The 24,674-nt window shown below is 35.1% G+C and overlaps 1 protein-coding gene across 1 annotated transcript in view; it reads right to left on the minus strand.

Moving 5' to 3' along the window:
* SINHCAF (SIN3-HDAC complex associated factor) overlaps positions 1-23,515 on the minus strand; it is a 30,977-nt gene extending 7,462 nt beyond the window's left edge. Inside the window, exons 1-2 of the mRNA XM_051962804.1 lie at positions 23,189-23,515; positions 1,555-1,702 (exon numbers count right to left, since the gene is read on the minus strand). Of these exons, the coding sequence (XP_051818764.1) occupies positions 1,555-1,682 (128 nt within the window). The 5' untranslated portion in view covers positions 1,683-1,702; positions 23,189-23,515. The remainder of the gene's footprint in view (positions 1-1,554; positions 1,703-23,188) is intronic.
* Positions 23,516-24,674: the final 1,159 nt, after the last annotated feature.

Below are 24,674 nucleotides of genomic sequence, written 5' to 3' on the forward strand. Positions count from 1 at the left end.
ATGCAACATATATACATACACAGTTATCTTGCTGCACAAGAAAAATCGGATTTAGCAATAAGGTAAAAATAACCTGAGAAGGAAAACAAAAATGCAAGTGGACAAAAACAGAAGGAGTGGAAATGCTATATTGTAGTTCACACTCATTTCCCAGAGTTCTTTCACTTTCACCCAGAGGGTATAGCTAGTTCTCTTCATTATTGAACAATTGGAACTGATTTGGTTCATCTCATTGTTGAAGAGAGCCACGTCCATCAGAACTGATCATCATACAGTATTGTTGCTGAAGTGCATAATGATCTCCTGGTTCTGCTCATTCCACTCAATATCAGTTCATGTAAGTCTTTCCCGGCTTTTCTGAAATCATCCTGCTGGTCATTTCTTACAAAACAATAATATTCCATAACATTCATATACCACAATTTACCCAACTATTCTCCAATTGATGGCATCCATTCAATTTCCAGTTTCTAGCCACTACAAAAAGACCTCTGGGTTATTTATACCTTCTGAATCCAATTCTCCCTGTGCAACAAGAGAACTATTCGGTTCTGCACACATATATTGTATCTAGGATATACTGTAACCTATTTAACATGTAAAGGACTGCTTGCCATCTGGGGGAGGGGGTGGAGGGAAAAAAATCGGAACAGAAGTGAGTGCAAGGGATAATATAAAAAATTACCCTGGCATGGGTTCTGTCAATAAAAAGTTATTAAAAAAAAAAAAAAAGCAAGAAAGAAAAAGAGACCTGCCACAAGTATTTTGGCACATACAGGTCCCTTTCCCTTCTTTAAGATCTCTGGGATATAAACCCAGTAGTAACATTGCTGCATCAAAGGGTATGCACAATTTGATAACTTTTTGAGCACAGTTCCAAATTGCTCTCCAGAATGATTGGATGCATCCACAATTCCACCAACAATTTATCAAGGTACCAGTTTTCCCACACCCCCCCCAACATTCCGCATTATCTTTTCCTGTCATCCTAGGGCAGACTATTCTTAAAACCAATCTGTTACATTAAAAAACCAAACATGCCCCAAAACAATAAGAGGACAAATATCAGAGGACCAAATAATACAAAAAAGGAAAAATGTGGTTGAATACTTTCAGAAGTGATAGGGATTTGAACTTCACAGTCTGACTTTTACATTAGTTACACGAACAAAGAAGGGCAAATCACCTAATCATATTGATCTTCTTTCTTTTTCTTGAATATCTCCTTCAAACACTGATAAAGACAATCAAAGGGGAGAACATAGAATAAAGCATTTGAAAAAGTAAAGCCTCCTGAATCTTTAGAGTTAAGAGCTTAAAAAACCCTTCTCACACCTTTTCAAAAGGTGTAATTATTTAGCATTTCTAGTACTCATATAACCTTTCATATGAATTTCTAGTAACACTACAAAAAAAATTATGCAGTAACCATTAGTAGCACATCACTCAAAAGCTTACTGCTAGGGTTTTATTGCTATATTCATTTCACAAAACGGGATTTTCATTTAATAAAGACATTTACAAACAAATCCATTCACTTTCAGATGATCTTACCCAAAGCAACTCTGAAAATCCTTCTCGTAGCGTTTACTATCAGTGAACCGTGAACTGGAGGACTTGGCTCTGCAAATACAGCAACCCTCTATACTTCTGTACATCTTTGGTTTGTGGAAACCAAACATTTTGTCTTCTTGGCAGTAGCCTGTAAAGCAAATAGGAATTGACAAACCTTTATCAAAGTATGTAAAAGGCATCAAGTTGCTCAGATAGATGAATTGACATTCTCAAATATCAAAAAGGCACTTCAAGTGCTTATTACGTGGTGAGGGATGTGGATAAAAAGGAAAACTTGCAAAAATAATTCCTGGCCTTAAGGGACTTACATATTTTTGTTTTTGCAAACCTTGTGTTCCAAATTTTTCTTCCTTCCTCCTTTACATAGCAAGAATCCAATATAGGCTAAACATGTATAATTTTCTAAACACATTTTCACGTTTGTTATATTGCACAAAAAAAATTCCCTTCAGGGGCAGTTTGAGGACCCGAGTTCAAATCTGGATTCAGACACTAAAGTGTCCTAGCTGTGTGACCCCGGGCAAGTCACTTAACCCCAATTGCCTCAGCAAAAAAAAGAAAAATTCTCTTCAGATCAAAAGGGAAAACAACAAAACGGTCAGAGTACTATTGCTTTGATTCATATTCAATCTCCATAGTTCTCAGGATGAATGGCACTTTCCACCACAAGTCTGTTGGAACTGCCTTGAATCATCTCATTATTGAAAAGAGCCAAGTCCATATCATCAGATAATCTTGTTGCTATGTACAATGTTCTCTTTGTTCTGTTCACTTCACTTAGCATCAGTTCTTATAATTGTAATTCTACCAACACTGTATTAGTATCCCAGTTTTCCCCCATGCCCTCCAACATTAACCATTATCTACTCCTGTCATCTTAGCCAATCTGAGAAGTGTAAAATGGTACTTCAGAATGGCTTAATGTGCATTTCTCTCATCAATAGTAATTCAAAACACTTTTATATAACTGGAAATGATGTGGGAAAGATTCTTCTCTAGATTCCCATCCCCTCCTAGTGAATGTAATTACCCTTTGACTCACAAATCCTGGTCCATTTGAATTCCAATAGAAGATCCGGGCCTGCCCCAGCCCCCACCCGGATCTGAGCCAACTTTGGGGGTACACCCAAAAGCCCCTCGAGCTAAATCTCATTATAAAAGGGCCGCTGGGAACCCTTCTTTGCAGAGATTCAAAACAAGCTAGCCATGTGAGGACTTTCTGTCCACTGAACCCTCTTTATCTCTACTTTCACCTAGCTCCTTACTTCCAAACCCAATAATAAACCTCTTTTATCAATCTAGCTCTGGGGCTAATAAATGTTTTTATTGGGACTCGCACTGCTACTAGACCTCATGTACCGCAGTATCCTTGTGCCGAATCCAGGGGGTGGCATGGGAGCTTTTCTTGACTTCCTGTACCCCAACACTACCACTAGACCTCAACTAAACCTTAATCTCATTTAGGTACCCCAAATCTAGACCTCAACAGAAATAGCTTTAATTTCTTCATCTGAAAATTATTTATTCATTATCATTTGACCATTTATTAATTGGGGAATGGCTTATATTCTTATAAATTTGAATCAATTATATATTTTAGAAATAAGGTCTTTATCAGAAACACTGGCTGTAAAATTTTTTCCCCCCAACTCAGTTTCCTTCTAATTCTTCGATGCATTGGTTTTGTTTGATTACATTAAATTTAAAAGGTTTTGCACAAAGTTATCCGTTTTGCATTTCATGATATTCTCTAGTTCTTCTCTGACCATAAATTCCTTCCTTCTCCACAGATCTGACAGGTAGACTATTCCTTGTTTTCTTAATTGGCTTATTGTATCAATGTCTAAATCATGAACTCATTTTGATTTTATCTTGGTATAAGATGTTAGATGGTGGTCTGTGAAAGAGCATACATACTAAAAAGTATACAATACATCCAAAAGAGAAGTAACCTAATGAGAGTAAGAGGCTGGAGGGATGAAGGCAGCCTGTGACAACATTAATATTAGAGCTGAATCTACAGACAATCCATGGATGTCAAGAAATGAGGTATAAAATAATGCTCCGAATTACTAAGAGAAATACAAATTGAAACCCTGAGATTTTTATTTCACCAGCAAACTGAAAAAGATGACAAAAGAAGGGGAATAGACAAGTTGGAGAAGGCATGGAAACACAAGTATATATATTTAAAAAATACAGGAAATGCTTCTAAAAATGGACTAGGGTAAAATTTATTATGCTTCAAATGAATTAAAGTGGGGAAAAGAAAAAATAAGGAGGAAATTTTGTCTCATTCATATAAAGTACGATTCAAATATGGTTATGGCAATTTATTTCAATGAAAATCACTGTTTGAGACACTCTAGAGAGAGACAAAAATAAGTAATCCCTGAATGTCAAGGTAGTAATATAAATTTACCAACCTCCACAAATAAAACAAACCAAAAAGCAAAATGTTTTGCAAGTCCAAAAATCCCAAAAGGAAGCAGGAGAAATTTGGCTATGCAAAAGAATTTGTATACAATTACCTTCCTTTAGGGCATCCCTTAACTGAGGTTGTTTTTCTTCCCTAAATTAAGGCAAATAGCTTTCAGGCATAAATAGGATACTTTTAATAGAGGTTATGTTAATCTCTTTCCCACCTCAAAAATTCTATCCACCACAGATAAACTACTACTAGCATTTTTATATACATACATATATATGCATGTGTGTGTGTGTGTCTCACATAATTTCTGTACAAAAATGGTTGATGAAATCAGGTCTTTTTATTTGTCTGTCCAGCAGTGAGCCTGGAGACTATCATTTTAAATATCTTTTCTTGTAGTTTTGGATTCAGTTCTCATGGGTATTACCTATGATATTGTCTATGTTATGCCTATGATATGTCTAGTTGGAAGTTAGAAAAGAAAGATGCTAGTGCCATCTGCTTTCTAAATGATGAATAGTAACAGATGATGCTCTTATACAATCCCATCAGTGTGTGAGAGAAACAACAGGAAAGTTACACTCCCTCTCCCTCTCCCTCTCCCCTCTCTAATCATGAAAAGTTGTGCCTTCTCTATGTTAAGTGCTGGAGATAATGCAAAAACAGTTTTTGTTTTCTAAAAGAGCACAGTCAAAGGGGATAAACAACATGTATACAATTATGAACAAATGGGATAAAGTGGGAGTAGTCTCAGAGAGAAAACATTAAGTCTAAGAAGGATTGGAAAAGTTTTTCTTGTAATAGATGGGGGACTTTAGCTAAGACTTGACAGAAAAGCTATGAATGCCAGAAGGTAGAGAATTACAGGCACAGAGGACAGACAGCCTGGATCACAGAAAAGATCAATATGATATAAGATTAGAAAGATTATTAAATACTTTAATAGTTAAACAAAAGATTTTACATCAGATCCTGGATTTTATATTTGGATACAGGGAACAACAGGAATTTTTTCCTAGGTTAAAAAAAAAAAAAAGGGAAGCATTTCTTTGACAATTGTCACCCAACTGATAAGTGCTGCTATAGTTTTTGATGCAGAAACAATTCTCAGGCCTAGCAGCTTCAGTTATGAAAGGAATTGCAAAGGAATCTATAAAATTAGACTTAAGCATTATCTTAAATTTAAATTCTACAATATTAAATATAAAGAATAAGATGGTCAATGAGATAAAAACAACCACAATAAAAAAAAAAAAATGCACCTCTTATCAATGACAAAAAGCAAAATCTGAATCTAGGAAGAGTAAACCAAAAAGCAAAGATCTAATTTTGTGCAACCTTTGGATTTTTGTAATCCATTTAAGACCAGTAATTTAAAGTATGCATTTTCCTTAATCAGCAAACTTAGTATAGGACATTACAAAGGATTTTTTTTCTTTTTTCTTTTTTAAATAGCTTTTTATTTTCAAAATACATACAAAACCTTATGTTCCACATCTTTTTTTCCCTCTTCCCTCCCCCATCCTTAGCATGCATCCTTTAGCATCCTTAAACATGCATTTTTTTTCTATATATATTTCCATAATTATTAAGATGCACAAGAGAAATCAGCTCAAAAAGGGAAAAAATAAGAAAAAAAGAGCAAACAACAAAAAAGGCTATATACTATATTGTGATTTATACTCAGTCCTCACAGCCTAGATGGCTCTCTCCATCACAAGTCTTTTGGAACCAGCCTGAATCACCTCATTGTTGAAAAGAGCCAAGTCTATCAGAATTGATTATCACATAATCTTGTTGTTGCTATGTACTATATTCTCTTGGTTCTACTCAATTCATTTAGCATCAGTTTATGTCAGTCTCTCTGAAGTCATACTGCCGATCATTTCTTATAGAATAATAACATATTATTTTACACCATAGACTTATTCAGCCATTTTCCTCATTGATGGGCATTCACTCAGTTTCTAGTTCCTTGACAATACAAAAAAAAAGCTGCTACAAACATTTTTGCACATGTAGGTCCAAAGAAATTTTTTAAAAATGTTTTCTGTAAGTTAAAACATAGCATTATCAATAATGAAATGCAGAGATGTAGTGGCTAGTTTGTACAGTGGATTGACCAGTAGCCTCAGACAAATACTAGCTATGTGACCCTAGGTATGTCAGTTAAATCAATACCTGCCTCAGTTTCTTTAACTATAAAATGAGAACAATAACAGCACCTGGAACTGTTGTGATGATTAAATGAGATAATATTTGGAAAGTACTTATCTCAGCACCTGGCACATAGTAAGTGCTTAAAAAATGCTTCTTCCTTTTCCAAACTTCATTCTCCTCCCAAAATTTTAATATTACTTTGTTAAGAGGCTTGAAAGACTTCATTATTCCTTCACCTATATTGGAATACTTTTTCCACTTCAATTTAACATTAAGGAAAACAGTCTCTATAGCCTGTAGCAATTGGAGGAGGAAAGGAGAGAAAACTACTCTTTCAAATTACCTCTAAATTCTCCTTTCCCTCCAATCCAACTTTTTCCAGGCCTGAAATTTCACTATTAAATATATTCCTTCAGTTACACAAGGTATTTAGGCATTGCAGAGTTTTCATTAAAAAGCAAATACTTCTGAAATTGGTATAAAATCTCAAAAGAGACAGATAGTGGGGAGGAAGAGAGTCAAGAACTGAAAAGGAGATAAACCTAAGGCATCAGAAACTATTATTCTTGCAATTTCATTGAAATCCACTTAGTCGTGGTGGCCTTGGATGAAAAAGTTGGAGATAATATTTTTATGTTGTTATTACATCTGCAAAAAAACAAAAAACAAAAAACTTTCATTATTAAAATCCTCTGAATCTCTAAGGTAGGATCCTATAAGCCACCAGAAAATCCAAATTCCCAGATTTCCATTCATTACCCATGTCTTAAAGTATGAACCATTTCTGAAAGCAAAGATCTTTAAAAAGTTTCAAAAGAGTTTCTTTAAGTTCTCATTGTTACATAGTTTTTCCCACACAGATATTTCACTTATTAAGACTGTATACCATCACTGGTAAGATTCTACATTTTACCTCTTGGGAATTTCTACTTTCCTTCAAAGATCAACTAAAATGGCATTTCCTCCATGAGGGCTTACTAGTTAGTGCTTAAAGCCTATGAGGAAGTAAAAGTCTGATGAATTTTTCTCAAGTGAGACTTAAAATGATCAAGATGGAGAGTTACTATATATATACATATAGTATTCCATTCCAGAATGACAGAATGAATTCCTCTGCTGGAGAAAAAGTTCATAAATGATACAATGCTAACATACATACAAAAATGCTCTGAACAGGAAGGTCCACCATCACCTCAGCCTCCAGGTTTCCTCCAGGAGTGAAAGTGGACTGAGTGCTTGTTCCCATGCCTTTTAGCATGATGTTTTCAGCGTTGACAGATACCTTCAATAAGGATGAAAATAGGCATCAAGGTCAGCTATCACACTGACAGTAAATGATTTAACTTGGAGACTAAAGTTAAAGTAGAGAGAGTTAATAAGTGATCTGTGATTTACAGATGATTATGCCATTCAATGAAGCCTCTGAAACTGAGATGCCACAAAGTATGAATCCATTCTAAGCTGCTTGTGCTAATTATGGCCTAATAATTACCAGCAAAAGAACACACAGCCAGCACTACTCTGTCCATATGTGGAACCATCAGTTATATAGCAAATGTCAGTATACTTTCTAGAGATGAACATGATGATAATGAGGTTGATGCACTGAAACCTAGCTCAATGTTTGGTAGAAACTAAAGCAAAGTGTGGGAGAGAATAGTAGACTTCCTACCAAAATGAAGGTTTAGAGTTGTTGTGCTGCGTTGTTGCATGGCTGTAAGAAGTGGCCACTGGCACCATGACAGAAATTGAACACCGAGGTTCTTTCTCAGACTGAACTGCCAAACATTCAAATTCTACTACAGAAAGAGCAATTCTAATGGATTGGCCACATTGTTCAAATATTGAACATAAATATATGTTTGCCCCAAAGACTTATATTTTACAGATAACTTACTCAAGGCAAGTGTTCACATGGTGGGTCAGAAGAAATCATACAAGGACACTTTCAAGGTCTTTCTATATAATTGGAAATCATATTTGGAATCAATAGTGTGACATGGGAGATACTGACAAAGGACCCACCGCTCTGCAAGGTCTGCAGCACAAAGAAGGCACTGTGCTCTAAAATTGAAGCAAAATTGCAATAGCTCAAACGATATGAGATATGCAAAATTTAGAAATCATTGCCATTCCAAACATCCAGCAGACCTGAGGTCTGCTGAGCTCTTACTGGTCTGATCAGGCACAGTTGGGAAACAACCAAACCTTGACTCCAACACATTGATGTCATTTTGGTTATTTTCAAGAATGAAACACACCAACCAACAATCCATCTATTCTACAGAAAGTAGTTCAATTTTCCTTTCAGCTTGTATGCTTTATATACCCAACTTTTATGAAAGCTAAGAGGCAAATGTTTTTCCTTTATTGTTTTATTCTAATTCTAATTTTATTTTATTGGGATAAAAGCTTTTATAAAATTCAAAATCTTTTACTTCAAACTGATTATGAACTTTTGATGGTTTTAGTCAGAAATACATTACTTTTAGTTATACAATATTAAAACGTCACAAACTAATAAGGCCTCCTTAACAGCACTTCAGAAACAGATGAATTGTGTTCTGGTCTCCTAGTGTTACAAGGCGTGTCTATTTCAACCCCCAAAGTTGTAAAAAATTAAAGCACCAAAAAGATAATGGGTATAATTGTGAATAACTTAGTGGGCAGTAGTTTCACAGTACCCAAATAAATTTTGAAGCATCTGAGTTCTTTTCCTCTCTCATAAGAGGCAGCATGGTATAGATAATTGAACTAATGTATTCAGAGCCAAGATTAGATTTGAATCCTGCTTTTACAATACTGAGTAGTAGTACTTGCTAGTAATATATAATCACATTTATTATATTCTTTATAATAACTAGCATTTTATGGTATTTTTAAGGTTTTGCAAAGTGCCTTTCATGTCATCTTATTTGATTCTCTCAATTCATTATGATTTTTACGGAGAAGAAAATTGAGACTTGCTCAAAGTCACACAGCCAATAAATAAATATCTGAGACAGAGTTTGAACTTCCGTCTCGCTGACTTCAAACCTAGCAGCATCCACTTAACAACTTGAAAAGTTAAATCCCTAGAATCTTTGAGAACTTCTAGTTTCCTATCTATAAACTCAAGATAACAAATAATACCCCAGGGACATGGATGGGGGAGGAGGAGAAAGAAAGGAAAGAAGCAACAAATTTTAGTTCTTATGGAATTTACAAATAGGGAAGGGAGACAAGGTTAGTTAGTTATAAAATTAAAAGAATAAAAGAAAGATATCAAAAGAGGTTAGGTTAAGAGACAAAGGACAGAAGGAATCACTTCCACCTAGAGGGTATTGGTATGGAAATGAATGATAGTTGAAAAAATCAGGAATTGTATCCCAGAGAATGTGGCATCCAAACTAGTTCTATCAAAAGGCAAAGCTAGGGAAGAGGAAGGAGAGGTCTTTTCTTGGCATATGCAAAGCAAAGTTCTTAAACTAGGAAATGTCTAGAAGTCCAGTGTGTCTGAAGAACAGAATATGTGCAAAGGGTACTGAAACAAGGTTAGAAAAGCAATCAGAGGTCAGAGGATCAAAGTCTTTGAAAGCCAAAGAATAAAGATTTTAAACTACTATCACAGTGGTGAAATATACGGGAAAGGAACAAAAAAGTTCAGTTAAGGGTAATGAAGGGCAATACTAAGAGAGTAACAATAATGGCAGAAAAGAGAAGATAAATGTCTGCTCCTCTTGACTTTTCAATCCTTGTCCAACACATGTCCCAGCATGGCTATTTGGGGCCAAGAGATCAAAACCTGTCTCTACTTCTCTGGCTCGCAAGTATCTTCTTTTGTAAAATTGGATTAGACTGCCCTATAAAATTCTTTCCAGCTCTAGATGCCAAGGGCCTTGAATATCACAAACTCTTAAGAAAATACAGCATAATTTTTAATGTTCGAAAATGAGAAGACCAAGAGAGCATGAATCTGAAGATGGATGAATTTCTTCCTTACTGGTGACTGATTGAATCTCTTTTCTAGGTATCTTTTTAAAAGCATTTCCCGCCCTGAGCTCTAGTCCTTCATTTATTTTAGTTTAAGTTTTCAATTTTAACTTTTTGTTTTTATATTACTTTTATTTATAAAATCACTCTTTATCTCCCTAGCAAGATTGCCTTTGTAACAAAGATTTAAAAGCAAGGAGAAAAAAGCAATTTAACAAAGACAACCAATAGACCACATTTAATAATACATAAAATTATATATTTAGTCCTCTACCTCTTCAAAGAAGAAAAGGTGGCTGCATTTGTCTTCATTGAAAACTAAATTCTTGATTAACTGAGGATATCTAGGCAATCAACCAGGCACTGTGCTAAGGGCCTGGGGCAGAGGCAGACCTCTGGGATACCTACATGTGACTAGGATGAGGATCCAGCAAGGGAGAGTATAAAGACAAGTAGGTAGACCTAGGAGAAAAAAGTATTTGAAAAGGACAGATTTTGAATTCCAGGTTGTACTTACATATTCTGCTCCCAGCACCCCATGTTATTTATTCAAACTTTATACAATGAAAACCCATTTCTTCTAGGATCCTATACAAGCAGAATCTCACATCATCTACAAGTCTTCAAGTCTGAATACAAGATTCACTCTAAATTCCCTCTTCTAGGGTAATCAGGTTATCTAATAAAAGATTGTCTCTAAATTGGCAAAAGAACATACAATATTTGAAATTGATCTTGTTCAGAAAACCTAGGATATATGGCATCTATTTACCAAAAAAGATTTGAGTGAAAGAAGTGGGATAAAATATAAAGACATATAACCAGGAAGTGGTGAGAATGAGAGATCACAGTGCTATGTAGCAGTAGCAGTAGTAGTAGTAACCTAGAGATATTAAATGAACCAGCAGAAGGCCTCCAATATGTTGCCACACGTCTTCTATGGACAAGGACAGGGCAGGATAGGCAAGTATAGGAAGCACTGGTAAAGAGAAATGTTCTGTATTGGTCAACCTGACATCTGGTTGTCAGTTGCAAAGTGCCTAGCAACACTGGCTTATTCCTAGGTGCTAAAAGCCCTGATCTTAAACAGCTTATCTATATTACATTAGATATTACAACAAGCCCCCTTGGACTGCATCAATACTTGGCAAATGGAGACTGGGAGCAAGCAAAACCAGAAAGTTTAATGTTGCATGGGTCTTATCATTAAAAACCCCTTGAAACAACAGTGAAGAAAAGTGAAAAGTGTCCATTAAATAGTTTAAGAAATGTTTGCTTAGAGACTTCTAGACAAAATAAATCATATTTCCTACTCTATTCTCCTCATATCCTGTGAACTTTCTTTGTGGAAAGTGAATAGTCTGGAAAAGGCTTTTGCCAGCTATTACATTCTTTCTGCTAAGCTGGATTTCACTTATTTGTTCACCTGTTTGCATGAAAATTGTTTGTTTGTTGTTTTGTTTTTTCTAAATAAGAAGTTTAAAAAATATATCTACATATGTATATAACTATATATGTGTATATACATATATGTATATACCAGGCAAGAAGGAACTTCTGTTTCCAATCGCAACACTACAATCAGTGTTTAAATCCATTTAAAAGGATTGCAGATGTTTAATCCATATCAGATTGCTTACTGTTTGGGGAGGGGTAGTAAGTAAGAAGGAATATAAGGAGAGGTATGTGTATGGGGGGAATTTGGAATACAAATTCTTACAAAAATGAATGTTGAAAACTATCTTTACATGTATTTGGAAAAATAAAGTACTACTGAAAAAAATTATCATTATCAATTGTACTGATGGTGGATCTATGAATTGGTCTAGCCATTATTTCTGGAAAACAATTTAGAACCACAGTATGTCCTATAAGTTACTTAATAGTCATATACTATGATACAGCAATAGATCTATAACCCAAAGAGATCAAAGAAGAACCATTTTAGCAGCTCTTTTCCCAGTAGTAAAGTGACAATGAAATGATGTATGAGGTGGTTTTAGAAAAACCTAGGAAGATTTGTATGAAATGATGATGCAATAGAGTCAAGTAAGCAGGAAAACAATTTTATAACAATACTGAAATAAGCAATATTCCAAAAGTCCATCAGACTCAAGGTACCAAAGGAAATTTTTTTTTTTGCTGGATTATGTATATTTATTTAAAAGGATTACTAAATCAAGGGCTAAGTTTGAAGGAAAAGAAAATAAATTGTTATAAAAAATTTTAACTCAATTAAAAAATAACTTAAATACAAGAAAAGCATTCAGTTTCCTGGGGGGAAAAAGGTAACATTAATTTAAGAAAAGTGTTTCATGATGAAAATTCTAACAATTATTTCATTGGACAGGTGATAGAGCAGAGATTTTTAACCCAGAGTCTGCACATTTTTGAAAATATTCTGAAATCATATTTCATTATAATGCTTTCCATTTGTAATCACATATATCCAGGCAATATAACACACAGTAAGTGCCGGTTAAATGCTTACTGAATTGAATTTAAAGGACAGAGCAACAGGCAAAAGAGGGGAAGGATCCTAGACAAAGGGAACAGTTATAGTATTCCAGGCATGGTGAATGGCAAGCATATAGTGAATGTAGATGTCTCTAATGCTAGCAAATCATTTTAGAGTGGATACAATGTGGAGGGACTGAAACTTGATATAAAACTAAAAGGGGAGAGTGACACTAGACTGCAGAGATCCTTGAATGGAAATAAAGAATGGAATTTGTTTTTGAAGAAAGAATGGAAACCAAAGTAGATTTTCCACAGATATAGAAATGACTAAACAAACTATTGTAAATGAATATGATGAACTGTTATTATGCTATAAAGAAAATAATTAATGTGATGAATACAAAGCAGCATGGAAAGACTTATATGAACAAGTAAAATTAGTTGCAAAATTACAAGCATAACAGCTCCCAAGACATGAGAAGAATCCCTCTCCACCCCTCACCCCCTGCCTTGCAGGTATATAATGTAGAGATGTCCAGATGTATAGAACATTGCACATATTTTTGGACTTTTTTCTTGTTATATCAATTGGTTTTGCTAGATTTCTTCCACACCCCTTTCTCTTTAAAAAAAAAAAAAAAAAAGTTAAATAGGATTGTTCTGTAAGAAGGAATCGGGAATTTTGAACAAAATAAAAACAATAGACTAAAACATGTATTTTAAAATAATTGTAAACTTTGCTCTTCAGAAAAAAAATAACTACTTGAGATTTTTAATGAGTAACAATTAGATCTCTATAAGATATTTCCTCCCCCACTTCTCCCCAAGGGAGGGTAACAGGTAGAAAGGGAAGGTAAAGGGAGTATAGGATGCAGTATAAATAAGAAGTGCAATTTGGTGATAATAAGAGTTTTGTTAAGGAGGTCATAGAGGAAATTAAAAGGAGAGAATAGAAATGTTATGATTCTCGGGACCAGTAACTAGCTGGATATGAAGGAAGAAATAAAGATTATCCTTAGATGAAAAATTAGGTAGTGCTGCTGAAAGAAAAGGTTTAGGGGAAGTAAGTACAATCAGAAATGATGGGTCATCAGAATATTTCAGACCACCTAGATATTATCTGTATGCATGAATATTATCTGTAGCATCTATTAAATCTCTCTATGTATCCCTAAATTGACTTGCTTTAATAATTTCAATCTCCTGAAAATGAATGAAAAATCTCTACTCTGCATCTGATTTTCATCCACATGGAGGAACTAGAGGTGAAATGACCTTTCCATGTCTGAATTTATGATAGAAAAGGGAAGGGCATATATGTACAATCTATGTGATCTTAATTTTGAGTGCAGATTTTAATGATAGATAGGTTCCTATGACTTCAGCACAGGACAAAGAGTAAGCACTCAAAAAATGAAATGCTTAAGACACAAAGAAATACATTTCAATTATAATGGGGGAAAAAAAACAACAACCCATTTTCTAGAGTCCTGTGGATACAAACAAACTTTAAAAAAAAAAAAAAATAGTTCCAGAGGCAGCTTCTATCCTCTATATTACCACCACTACCACCACTCTAATAGAGGTCCTGCTGATTTTTTTCTCAAAGTCTCTTCCAGTCCACCTTCCACTCAGCCATCAAACTGATCTTCCTGAAATTTGATTACATCAATAAAAGTTGACTACATCAATTTAATCTATTTAACCAACTGCAGTGGCCTTCTTCAGAACCAAATATAATATCCTGTTTGGTTACTAAAGCCATTTATAAAAACCTAGCTTCTTTCTCCCCTTCCAATCTTCTCACTTTATTTTCTTCCATTTTCTTGTGATCTAATAATACCAATCTTCTTACTGTCCCCTCACAAAAGACAGTTCCCCCATAAATTACAAGTATTTTCATTGTCCCCCATGCCTGGAATTCTCTTCCTCATCTCTGCCATCTGAATTCCTGGCCTCTTGCAAGTGTCAGCTAAAGTCCCACCTTTTGCAAGAAGTCTTTCCTGGTCCCTCTTAAAAGTAGTACCTTTCTTCTTAGATCCTATCTAATTTAATCTGGATATATTTTGTTTGGACACTATTATTATTTTTTAATTCATATTTTATTTTTAAAATAATAACTATTATCAAAAGATATGCAAAGATAAGTTTTCAACATTCACCCTTGCAAACCTTGTGTTCCAAACTTTTCTCCTTCCCTTCCCCTACCTCTTCCCCTAGACAGCAAGCAGCCCTAATATATGTTAAAGATGTATTTGTACACTATTATACATATATTATCCCTCTGATTAGACTGTGATCTTGAGAGCATGGGCCTTTCTTTGTATCCTCATCACTTAGCAAGTAATAGGAATAAATAAATAATAAATGCTACTTGATTTGGTAAGTCCTACAGACAAATAGTTTTATACATAATGACAAATGACTTAACTTCTCCTAAAGTTGTCTCTAGTTTTCAGGGCAGGCGCTGATAATTATGAAATAACAGACCTAGTTTAAAAGAAACAGATAATAAAAAGAATCCATAATGAAGATTAAATATAAAAAAGCAGGAAAAGTATCAAGAGCTAAGCCTCATACTGCAGAGAAAGTGGTTTGTTTTATTTTAGTCATAGTGTAGAAAGGAAGAAATTAAAGAAAGGCATAAGTAGAGAGAATAATGATAACAGGGGAAAAAAATGGCAAGGTCAGTAATCTTATTTTGCTTTTTACTCCTTCAAGGAAAATCATCTTTGGATTGGAGTGACCGAAACAAAAAGGCTAATAGGAAGCTGAAACTTAAGATCAGTAAGGAGATAACAAAGTACCTAGCAGCCTTTGATAAATGTAAGGTCCAAGCAGTAGTAGATGAGTGAGCCACAGTTACTGATCTTTAAAGACTATGGAAACAATTCTTCCAAGAGCTGCATATTATTAAAATTTTTAAAAATATTCTTAATCATGAAGAGAACTGAAAATCAAAACCATGCAGAAGTTTTACACTTTACTCAGCTAATTGGTAAGGATGACAAAAAATAGTCAAACTAGAGGGAGTTTGAGAAGACAAGCCCACTAATGCATTAAGGTTGGTGGAGTCGTGGATAGGTAGAACCACTTAAGGAAGCAATTAGAATCACACAAATAAAGTGGCTAAAATGTTCACATTCTTTGACCCAGAGGTTCTACTGCTAGAAATATATCTCAAAGATGTTAATGACCAAAAGGTTCCACAATAATCATATTTATAAGTAGCTTTTTTGTGAATCAAGACTGGCAACAAAGTGGATTCTATCAATTGAGAAATGGTTAACAAAACTTGTAGTACACACATGAGTGTAATGGAATATTAATGTGCTGTCAGAAACAACAAATTAATGAATACAGAGAAAGAAGCATGAATAGACCTGAACTGATGCAAAGGAACAGAAAAAGGATAGCAACAATGCTAGTGGTAAAAAACAACACCAAAAAGCCCCATCAAAACTGAATGTTGGTATAAGGAGAAGGACCCAGAGGGATAAAAAGATACTCCCCTCCATTTTACAGAAGTAAATAGGGGACGAATTCCATCTATGGAGGAGGTTTTTTGTTGTTCTTTTTCTGTAAGAATGGAGAAGATATAAGGAAAAAAATCTGAGTTCTCACCCAGAAATAAAAGACACTAATAAAAATCTATTTAAAAAAAACAAAGACAAGTACTACACCAAGACCAATATATATATATTTTAAAAAGAATGTGAAAAATGAAGAAAAATGAAATTTCCCACTTTCAAAAGCTCAATGAGAAGGGAGTCTGCAAAACAAAATCCAATTAATTCCTTACAAAATTCTAGAATTTTTTTCTTAAGGTAAGAAATGGCCAAGCCACAAATATCTAGAAATAGAAAAGGGGACTACAAACAAGCCTGCATGGCTTTATACTAGTTACCTCATCTCCCCATCCCCAAATCTGGTAGATTAGCAAAATTATCTAGATTTTAGCAAAGAATCTGTTGGAGAGGTGGAGAGATGTGAGACAACAGTAAAGATCAGTAAGAATTATAATAGGTGAAATTATTGGACCCAAAGAGTGGCAATTAATGGTTTGATATCATTTTGGAGGACACCCTCTGGAGAGTCCCTGGGAGCCTAAGCCCACCAATGGTCACTTAACATTTTTATCAATGACTTGAAAAAAAAAAAAAGCACACTTACCATATATGCAGATAACACAAAGTTAGGGAAGAAAAGTTAAATCTGTATGGCAGAATAAGCAGCCAAAAAGGCCCTGACAGGACAGAATATTGTGATGATGCTTTTAAATCTTAAAAAAAAAGCTAAAATGGAATAAGCGGGGAAAAAAAACAAACAAACCCAAAATACACTTAGCTTAAAAACCAACAACTAAGCCAATTATTTCCACAAGATGAGGAGAGATGCAGCCACATACCAGTTTGTCTGAAAAAAGTTCTGGAGATTTTAATACTATTAACTGAATACAAATCAACATCCCCAGAAAAAGCTTATACAAAATAAGGCTACATTAAGAGAGGCATAATAGGCCCCTTGTAGTTGACAATCTTATTATTCCATCCTCCTTAGATCTTATCAATAGTATTACCTTCAGTATTGGGCTTTTGTAGTAAGCTATTGATAAGGACTTTGCAATTTTTTAACGCATACAAAGGCTGAGCAAGAAACAGATTTCCTACAGGTATTTTATACTGTGGTATTGATGAGAAGTATCGTCAAGGACACTACCATGAAAATAAATGTTGCCAATACTCTAATATCAGTTGCTGAAAATGAGGTAGAAAAATTCTATGAAATCAGTAAAACCCTTCAAATTCATAGACATATTTTCTGATTCTTGGTGACGTCAATGCAAAGATGGCAGTAAAGTGAAAAATAAAGCAAGGCACATACTTCTAAAAAGGTATAAGGATAAAGAATAAATTGAAAAATGATTAAAAAAAAAGAAATTAAGAGTCCAAAGGTTTGTAGACTGTCTCATTCCCATTAATGAATATTGCTTTGTAGTTGGTGAATGTCTGGTTCTTCATTTTCAGAAAAATGTATCCTCATTGTGGAACTTGTTAATTACTTGAAGAAATTTGAATGGAGGAAAAAAAAACTGTTCCTAACTAGGACGTGGAGTAAAGGTTTTTCCTCTTATTTTGAAGTTTTTTCTACTTCATTTGAATCTGTTCTTATCGCTCCAAGGAAAGTTCTATCAATGGCTCCATTAATATGTTAAACTGAACCAAAATATTACCCTAATCTAGCTAAATGTTTTTGTGTCAACTAGTGAAAAAAAATTTCCCCCTTTTTCTAAGTTTGTACTTGTTTTTCTAAGTAAATAAAGTTCATTAAGCTGTAAGCAAAATCAAAACTTTTAATAGGAAACCCATCAAACGAATCCAGAAATTAAATTTTATGTCCAATATCATGTTATCAAACATTAGTATTTTATGATACATAGCACATCAGATAGTACAGTGGCTTTCAAAGCAAAGAAACTATCCTTGAAATCTGACTTTTCATTTTGCTTTTATCACCCTATGGATGCAGATATAGAAGAAAGAAAATGGAAAGAAAAATAAGACAAAGCCTTTATTTGCAAAATTATCAAGAAAGTAAGTCATCTAAAGATGTGCTAAAAGATCATGTCTGGTGTCTACTAGAGTCTCTCTCCTGGATATTTTTTAAAAATGTAAACAAATATTGAAAGAAAAGAGAGGCACAGCTCTGAAGCACAGAGTTGTTGTCTTTCCAGCACAAGATTCATTTTATTATTATAATGCATCAACAAATTATCAAATGCTTACCATTTATACTAAGTATTTATAAATCTCTGTATTGATGTACTAATTGTATTGTACATATTTGTACTGAGTATTAAAGATAAAAATTATGCCTGCCCTCAAGAAACTTACATTTGAATGGAGCAGAAAACACATTATATAGATGATATATATACAGAGTAGATAAAACATAAGAGAAGAAAAGCATTAACAGATAAGTAGTCTAAGGAAAGGTCTACAGAAAGATGATGTCATGTCTCTGGAGCCTAGTCTTTAAGGAAGTCAGGCATCCTAAGAAGAAACTATTTCATGGGGAGACCCAGTGCAAAGACGCTTAATAATGAAGTAGGTCAATGTGGCTAGACCTTAAGCGTTTATGAAGGTGAATAATGTGTAAGAAGATTGCAAAGGGGGCCACATTATAAAGATACATGTTATAAAGATAGATAGAATGTATGCTCTATGGGGGACAGAGACTAATTTTTTTTTGTCTTTGTATTCACAGAATAAACCTAGCACAGTTCATAGCACATTAGGAATTTTAAAAGTATGTCAAGATAGAATGAAAGTGCTAAGAGTGGTAACTAATTGTCATATTATAGTCATTTCCAAAGCTGTGATTAAATATATTTCACTAACTAGCCTTTCAATTCTAACGTGCTTATCAAGTAGGCTTTTCTACCTTAACTCCATATTGCCCATTATGAGTTACTAAACTGGCTTTTTGGTACAAATCTGTCTTGTAAAAGTTTCTTCTAATTCATTTTTTAATCACTCCAAGGATAAACTAAAAATCATATACATTAAAAACCTAGAATATCCTTAAAAGAACATAAAGTCAAACTCTCCATTCAATCTGAACAGGAGAAAAAACTAGTTCAATATAAAAATTAATTATCTTTCTTCTTTGAGAGTGTGTGTGTGTGTGTGTGTGTGTGTGTGTAAATGCAAATAGGGTTGTCCAGGGTCATAAAGCTAGTAAGCATTAAATGTCCCCAAGGATAGATTTGAACTCAGGTCCTCCTAACTTCAGAGCCTGTGATCTATTCACTGCCTCATCTTAGCTGCCCCTTATTTTTTCCCAAAAACCAACTGCAAAGTTCTAAAATTTAGTTCTAGTTTGCGTAATTTACCAAATATCTCATTAAAGCAAAATTCAGAGATCTGAATTAATAAAATGGTAAAGTGTGCTAAAAAGAGGCTTACGCTCCTATGTCCAAATAAATATGAAAGAAGTTATCATATCAAAGATAAAGTGTTTCATAAAATTTAATTAAATGATTTTCCAAGTAATTTTTAGACTTTTACTGCAGTAAGAGTAGTACTACCCTCTCATTTTACATATAAGGAAAATAAGGCCTAGAAATGTAAAGCTCACCTTTTCAAAGTCAACTAAGTTCAAGGCAAAGTCAAAATTTGAACTCATTTCCTGCTTCTATTGCACCACATTGCAGAAATCTGTTATTAAATAAGTCAATTTGGATCTTGGTGATATCAACACAAAAATAGGAACCATTAAACCATACATGTTGTGAACAATACATGTTAACTTTATTTACATTTTATTGCATTTTTATTTTGTTAAATATTTCCCAATTACATTTTAATTTTAGTTTGAACTATACTGAGGAATGCTTTTAAAGGCTAATTGTTTAAAAATCTCTGCTTTAGTTGACCAAGTAACATATAAAGACAAATGAAAATAACCTATTAAGAGCATACAATGTATTTTAAGTCAATTTATAGTCCTATTAACCAAGCAACATTCAGAATCATTTATGAAACCATATTGGTCAAACTTATATTGAGAAACGAAAAAATCAAGGAACATTTAGAAAAAAAGCAAGCTGACTTGCTGCTGCCCTAAGATGTCCAGACTCGTTTACCCACAAAAATCAAAGAAAGCCGTCTAAGCGTTCCTATGCTGAAGCACTACCAAAAAACACTCCAGAAAACACCTAGGCTTAAAGTTAGATAAAGAAGCAGCCAGTTCTAAGTACCTTCTAGCTTATTAGATAAAGCAATCTAATTAGATAAACCAATTTCTGAGAATTTCTACTAATCAATAAAAACAGGTATTTTTCATTCTCTCTTGGGGCGGGAGCAAATAAGATAAGGGGGGGAACAAGAAAAATAAATCACTAATCTCACAAGGAAAGTACTTTTGGGAAGTTGGGGGGGGGGGAATCATTTGTGTGCAGCGTTGTCTTTGTATGAGCATATAATATTTAACATTTTTCTAATTTCCCGTGTACTCAAGAAAATGTAAGTGGCTAGAAGGCAGAGGAAGAAATTAAATTTTTAGTTCTCCTCAAATTCAACCAAAATAAAAATGTTAACCTTCCAATTATGTGTACACACGCGTAGAATTCAGGTCCAGTACTTACTTCCCTAGAAAAGCAACAGTGGGGATCATTAAACTTCCTCATGATTATCTGATGAGGTAGTAGTGGTAAACAGAGGGATATAAGTATATAAAGACACCTAGGTCTGGAAAAGTCAGTAACAGTAACTAAATATATTTCTCCATTTCCTTCATTATACGCTGAATTCTCCTTTCAATCTAACTTGTTAATTAGATAATAAATTTCAATTATTTGGTAGAAAAGGGTTCAGTTTAGTTAAAAAAAAAATAGCACACATTATATAAAAGCGATAATGTATAATGTCCCTGTATTGGAGTTTAAAAAATAATCCTAGGAACTTTAAAGTTACTCTTCAGCCCTTTCTCTAAGAATCAAAAAAGAGGTCAAAGTAAAATTCCTCTCTCTAGGTCTCTCCTCTCCTCACGAGTTAACTTCGTGGTCACCTTTTCCCAAAAGTCGATTCTAGTCTGGTGCCCCAGTCATTCCAAAAGCCACTCCAGCATCTGTGCTCATGGAGTCCAACAGGCCGTTCCTTCATCTTCCATACTGTACTGGCTGTGCTGTGCCGCGCTGCTAAGACTTGTTCCTCCTCATGGCTTTACCCTGACGTAATTCAAACATGGCAACAGTTCGACTTCAAAAGCAAATCAACAAACCTCCCATACACATAGATCCAAGGAAGCAATGGTAGCAATCTAAAAGAACCTTTTTAAAAGGCAAGAACGGAAACTCAAAATCTTAGTCACTGCTAGAGCTCCTGGAGTTATATTTAAACGAAGGACTGGGAAGCTTCCTTCCTCTCTGCCTGAAAGTAAAGCCACACGCCTACTCCTCCATGCACCCAGTATGGCACCTTAGAGTAAGTAGTTTGAACAGCCAAAGTTTCCCCACGAGAGGGTGGGGGAACAAAAGCCCTTCCAGAAACTAGTCTTCAACTCTTGCAGAACAGCCAGAGCCAGAACCAGAACCCGGTCCCTTCGACCTCCCAGACTGGATCTTGCACCCAGGAGCATGAGCACATGCAGCCCTCTTTGTTTTCTGTCCAGCCAGGCTCTGCCTACGTGCAGCATCAGAGATGTCGGATTGTTTTCGATGGGGAGTATGGGGGGTGGGAGGAAGAACAGGGACGCTTAAGAAAGGATACATACACCTCGTCCCTAGTTCTTCCTCACCTTCCCTCAGAAAGGAAGAAATTTAATCAAAGTTTTGTAACGTCCTTGATTGAAATAGCAAGCAAATTGATTGAAATTATCAGGCAAAAAAGCTGATAGTTAAGACTTTCTGCTTTTTTATAAACTGGCAAGAAGCCATCACCAAGAAAAATTAAAATTAAAAAAAAAAAATCACATTGTCCCGCAAAGAAGGAATCATGTACCAAACACTTAATTACTAAAAGGTTTTGGCTACTGCAACTAACATTAAAAACTAAAAAACACAAGTGTCGCTTGGGGCACAAGTCATGGTAGGTTTTAGGTGGAAAATGAGTCCTTTTTTGGGCTCACTTGAATCTTTAGGACAACTAAACTCCCTTCGTGTCAAAGTCAACTTGGGTTTAAGTTGCCATTTTAAACTGCAGAAAAATAACATCCTAGAAAAACCTTAGGTAATGGAGCCTTGTCTTTAGTCCAGATGAAAGCTACAAGTGAATAATTTGTAACCAAACAAATATTGAAAGTAAATACTAGAACATGGAACGTTGGGGGATATTCCAAGGAGAATTCGGTTTTGGATTTGGAGCTATTTTTAAACCGCCGCGTGTTCTGTCTCATTGTCGAATCCGCATCTCTTCAGAGTTTAGCAAATAACGCCACGCCGCGTGCTAACTACTAATCTAAGCAATTAAGAAAAAAGGACTAATTTTAAAACCACTGGACACCAATTCTCAAAAGCAAACTATGTTTTCCGCCCGAAATGCATATAATTTCCATGCATACAAACTAAGACACGTGCTCAAAATCAGGGTGGGGGGGGAGCCTAAATCTTTAAGCTAAACGACCCCAAGGTGCATGAACAACTCCAACAACAAGTCAAAACCCTGGGATATTAAGACTTTTCTCAGATCACTCGTTAATTAAATTGAAGAAAACAGGCCTTTTAGTCGACTGGCTTGTTTTATCCAACCAAACACTGCGGCTGGAAAAAGTCATTGTCACCTTCCAAGTGAGTCTGTTGACTCCAATTACTACTTACTTTATTTGCACGCTTTACTTTTCTCCTCCAGTCTTTTTAGTTTGCCTTACGACAAAAGCAAGTAGTACAGACATATAAGACACGTGTATGTCAAAGCACTGGAAGATTTATTATTAAATTAAAGCAGCGCTCCCAGCAGACCCAACTCTAAGACAAAACTTCCCGCATTGGAGAGAGTGCCTAGAGCTGGCAGTTTAAGGGGAAAAGAACAATTTCAAGTTCCTAGAGAAACAAACAGTTTTTGCATAAGGGTAAGGATAAGAGTTACTTACCTTCCTACAGCAACTCTTCACGCTCAATAACGAGTGCAAGGTGTGCCCTATAAGCCAACCGGGCCCAAGTCTTCGTTAGCTCGCTCCTCCTGGTCTGGAAAATTGTCTACTGCAATTCAGCAGTTGTTACCTCGAGCCGGGAAGGTGTAGATTTCGATTTCCCTTTGCGCACGCGCTGTTCCCGGGACAAAATTCTCTTGAATCGAACTCATTTGCATGGGAGCTCTTGCGCACACAAGAGTGATCGAGGGTGGAAGCCCAAGCGGTCCCGCGCGCCCCCGTAGTCTCTATTGTCCTTTTAAGGGGAGACGCGACGCGCGGGAAACATGGCGGGCAGGACTAAACCGAGAAGAGGGCGGGGGCTGCTTACTACAGCAGAGACGTCACGTAAACAAACGCCCCCACGGGGGAAGAGGAAGAGCAGGGAAGGACTATGCTAGCACTGTATGAGGAGCCCTGGCGCATATATGAAGTTCTTCATCATGAAATTAATTGAGAGAAAAAAAGATTTTTTTTTTAATGTGTAGTTGAATGGTTCCTTTACTCTTCCCAAAAGCTGCATTTTGCCGTGCTCCCACACCTGCTGTAAACTTGAGGTCCAAGGTGCTGTGCAGGAGGCTCTAGACTGAAATGTGCTCTTTTTCACCTTTGCTCTGTTTTCACAAGACTTTATCGCTTTGGGGCATAGATTTTTGCTCTTCTTGTTTGTATTTAATGGGAAAAATGTTTTAAACCTTTATAATAGTAATATTCACTTCCCCATATTCCCACTGTTTTGTTCTGTTCGTTTCGTTTTCATACCGATTTCTCCTGCTTAGGAGAACGGGCTTTCAATTTCTGTGGCAAGAAGGCAAATTCCCGAAGGACTTGAAAGCCAGCAATCTGAAAACCTGCAAATATGTCCTTCAATTGAATGTTGACCCGTGTTTTATATATTTAGAAATAATACAAGTCTCGGGTATTGAAAAGTGTTTATTTTGAGGGAAGACAGGGAATACAACAGGAAGAGGCTAGTAGTAGTAATTTTCAGCATAGGTAATAAACTAATCATCCTAATTATTAGCAAAAATCAAAGCAATTTATTTCATTTCAATTTGACGACTTCAAAATGAAAAAAATAACGAATATATATCTCATTCTGGAGACAAATTCCATCTTATCTCAGTTTGGTGAATAAGGATGGAAAAGGAGATAAAGGTATATTAGTTCCTAAAAGAATCAGTGTGAATGTAAACATTATAATTGAATCACTTATTGACAAATTTCATTGTTTACCACTGCAGGGTGAACAGGCAGCTAAATTGGAAATTCCCACCTAAGGTGTCAGTATCATCATCATCATGGAAACCTATCTGGAGTATAATTCCTGCTAAAAGGTATAAAACTTTTTTAAAAAGGAGGAAGGAAGCAATTGGTTTGGATAAATGGACATATGTATTTTTTTAAAAAGGAAAATAATGGAATATAATTAGTTATTATTCCATAG

Source organism: Antechinus flavipes, chromosome 5, assembly GCF_016432865.1.
Source record: "Antechinus flavipes isolate AdamAnt ecotype Samford, QLD, Australia chromosome 5, AdamAnt_v2, whole genome shotgun sequence".
In the NCBI taxonomy this organism is placed as follows: Eukaryota; Metazoa; Chordata; class Mammalia; order Dasyuromorphia; family Dasyuridae; genus Antechinus; species Antechinus flavipes.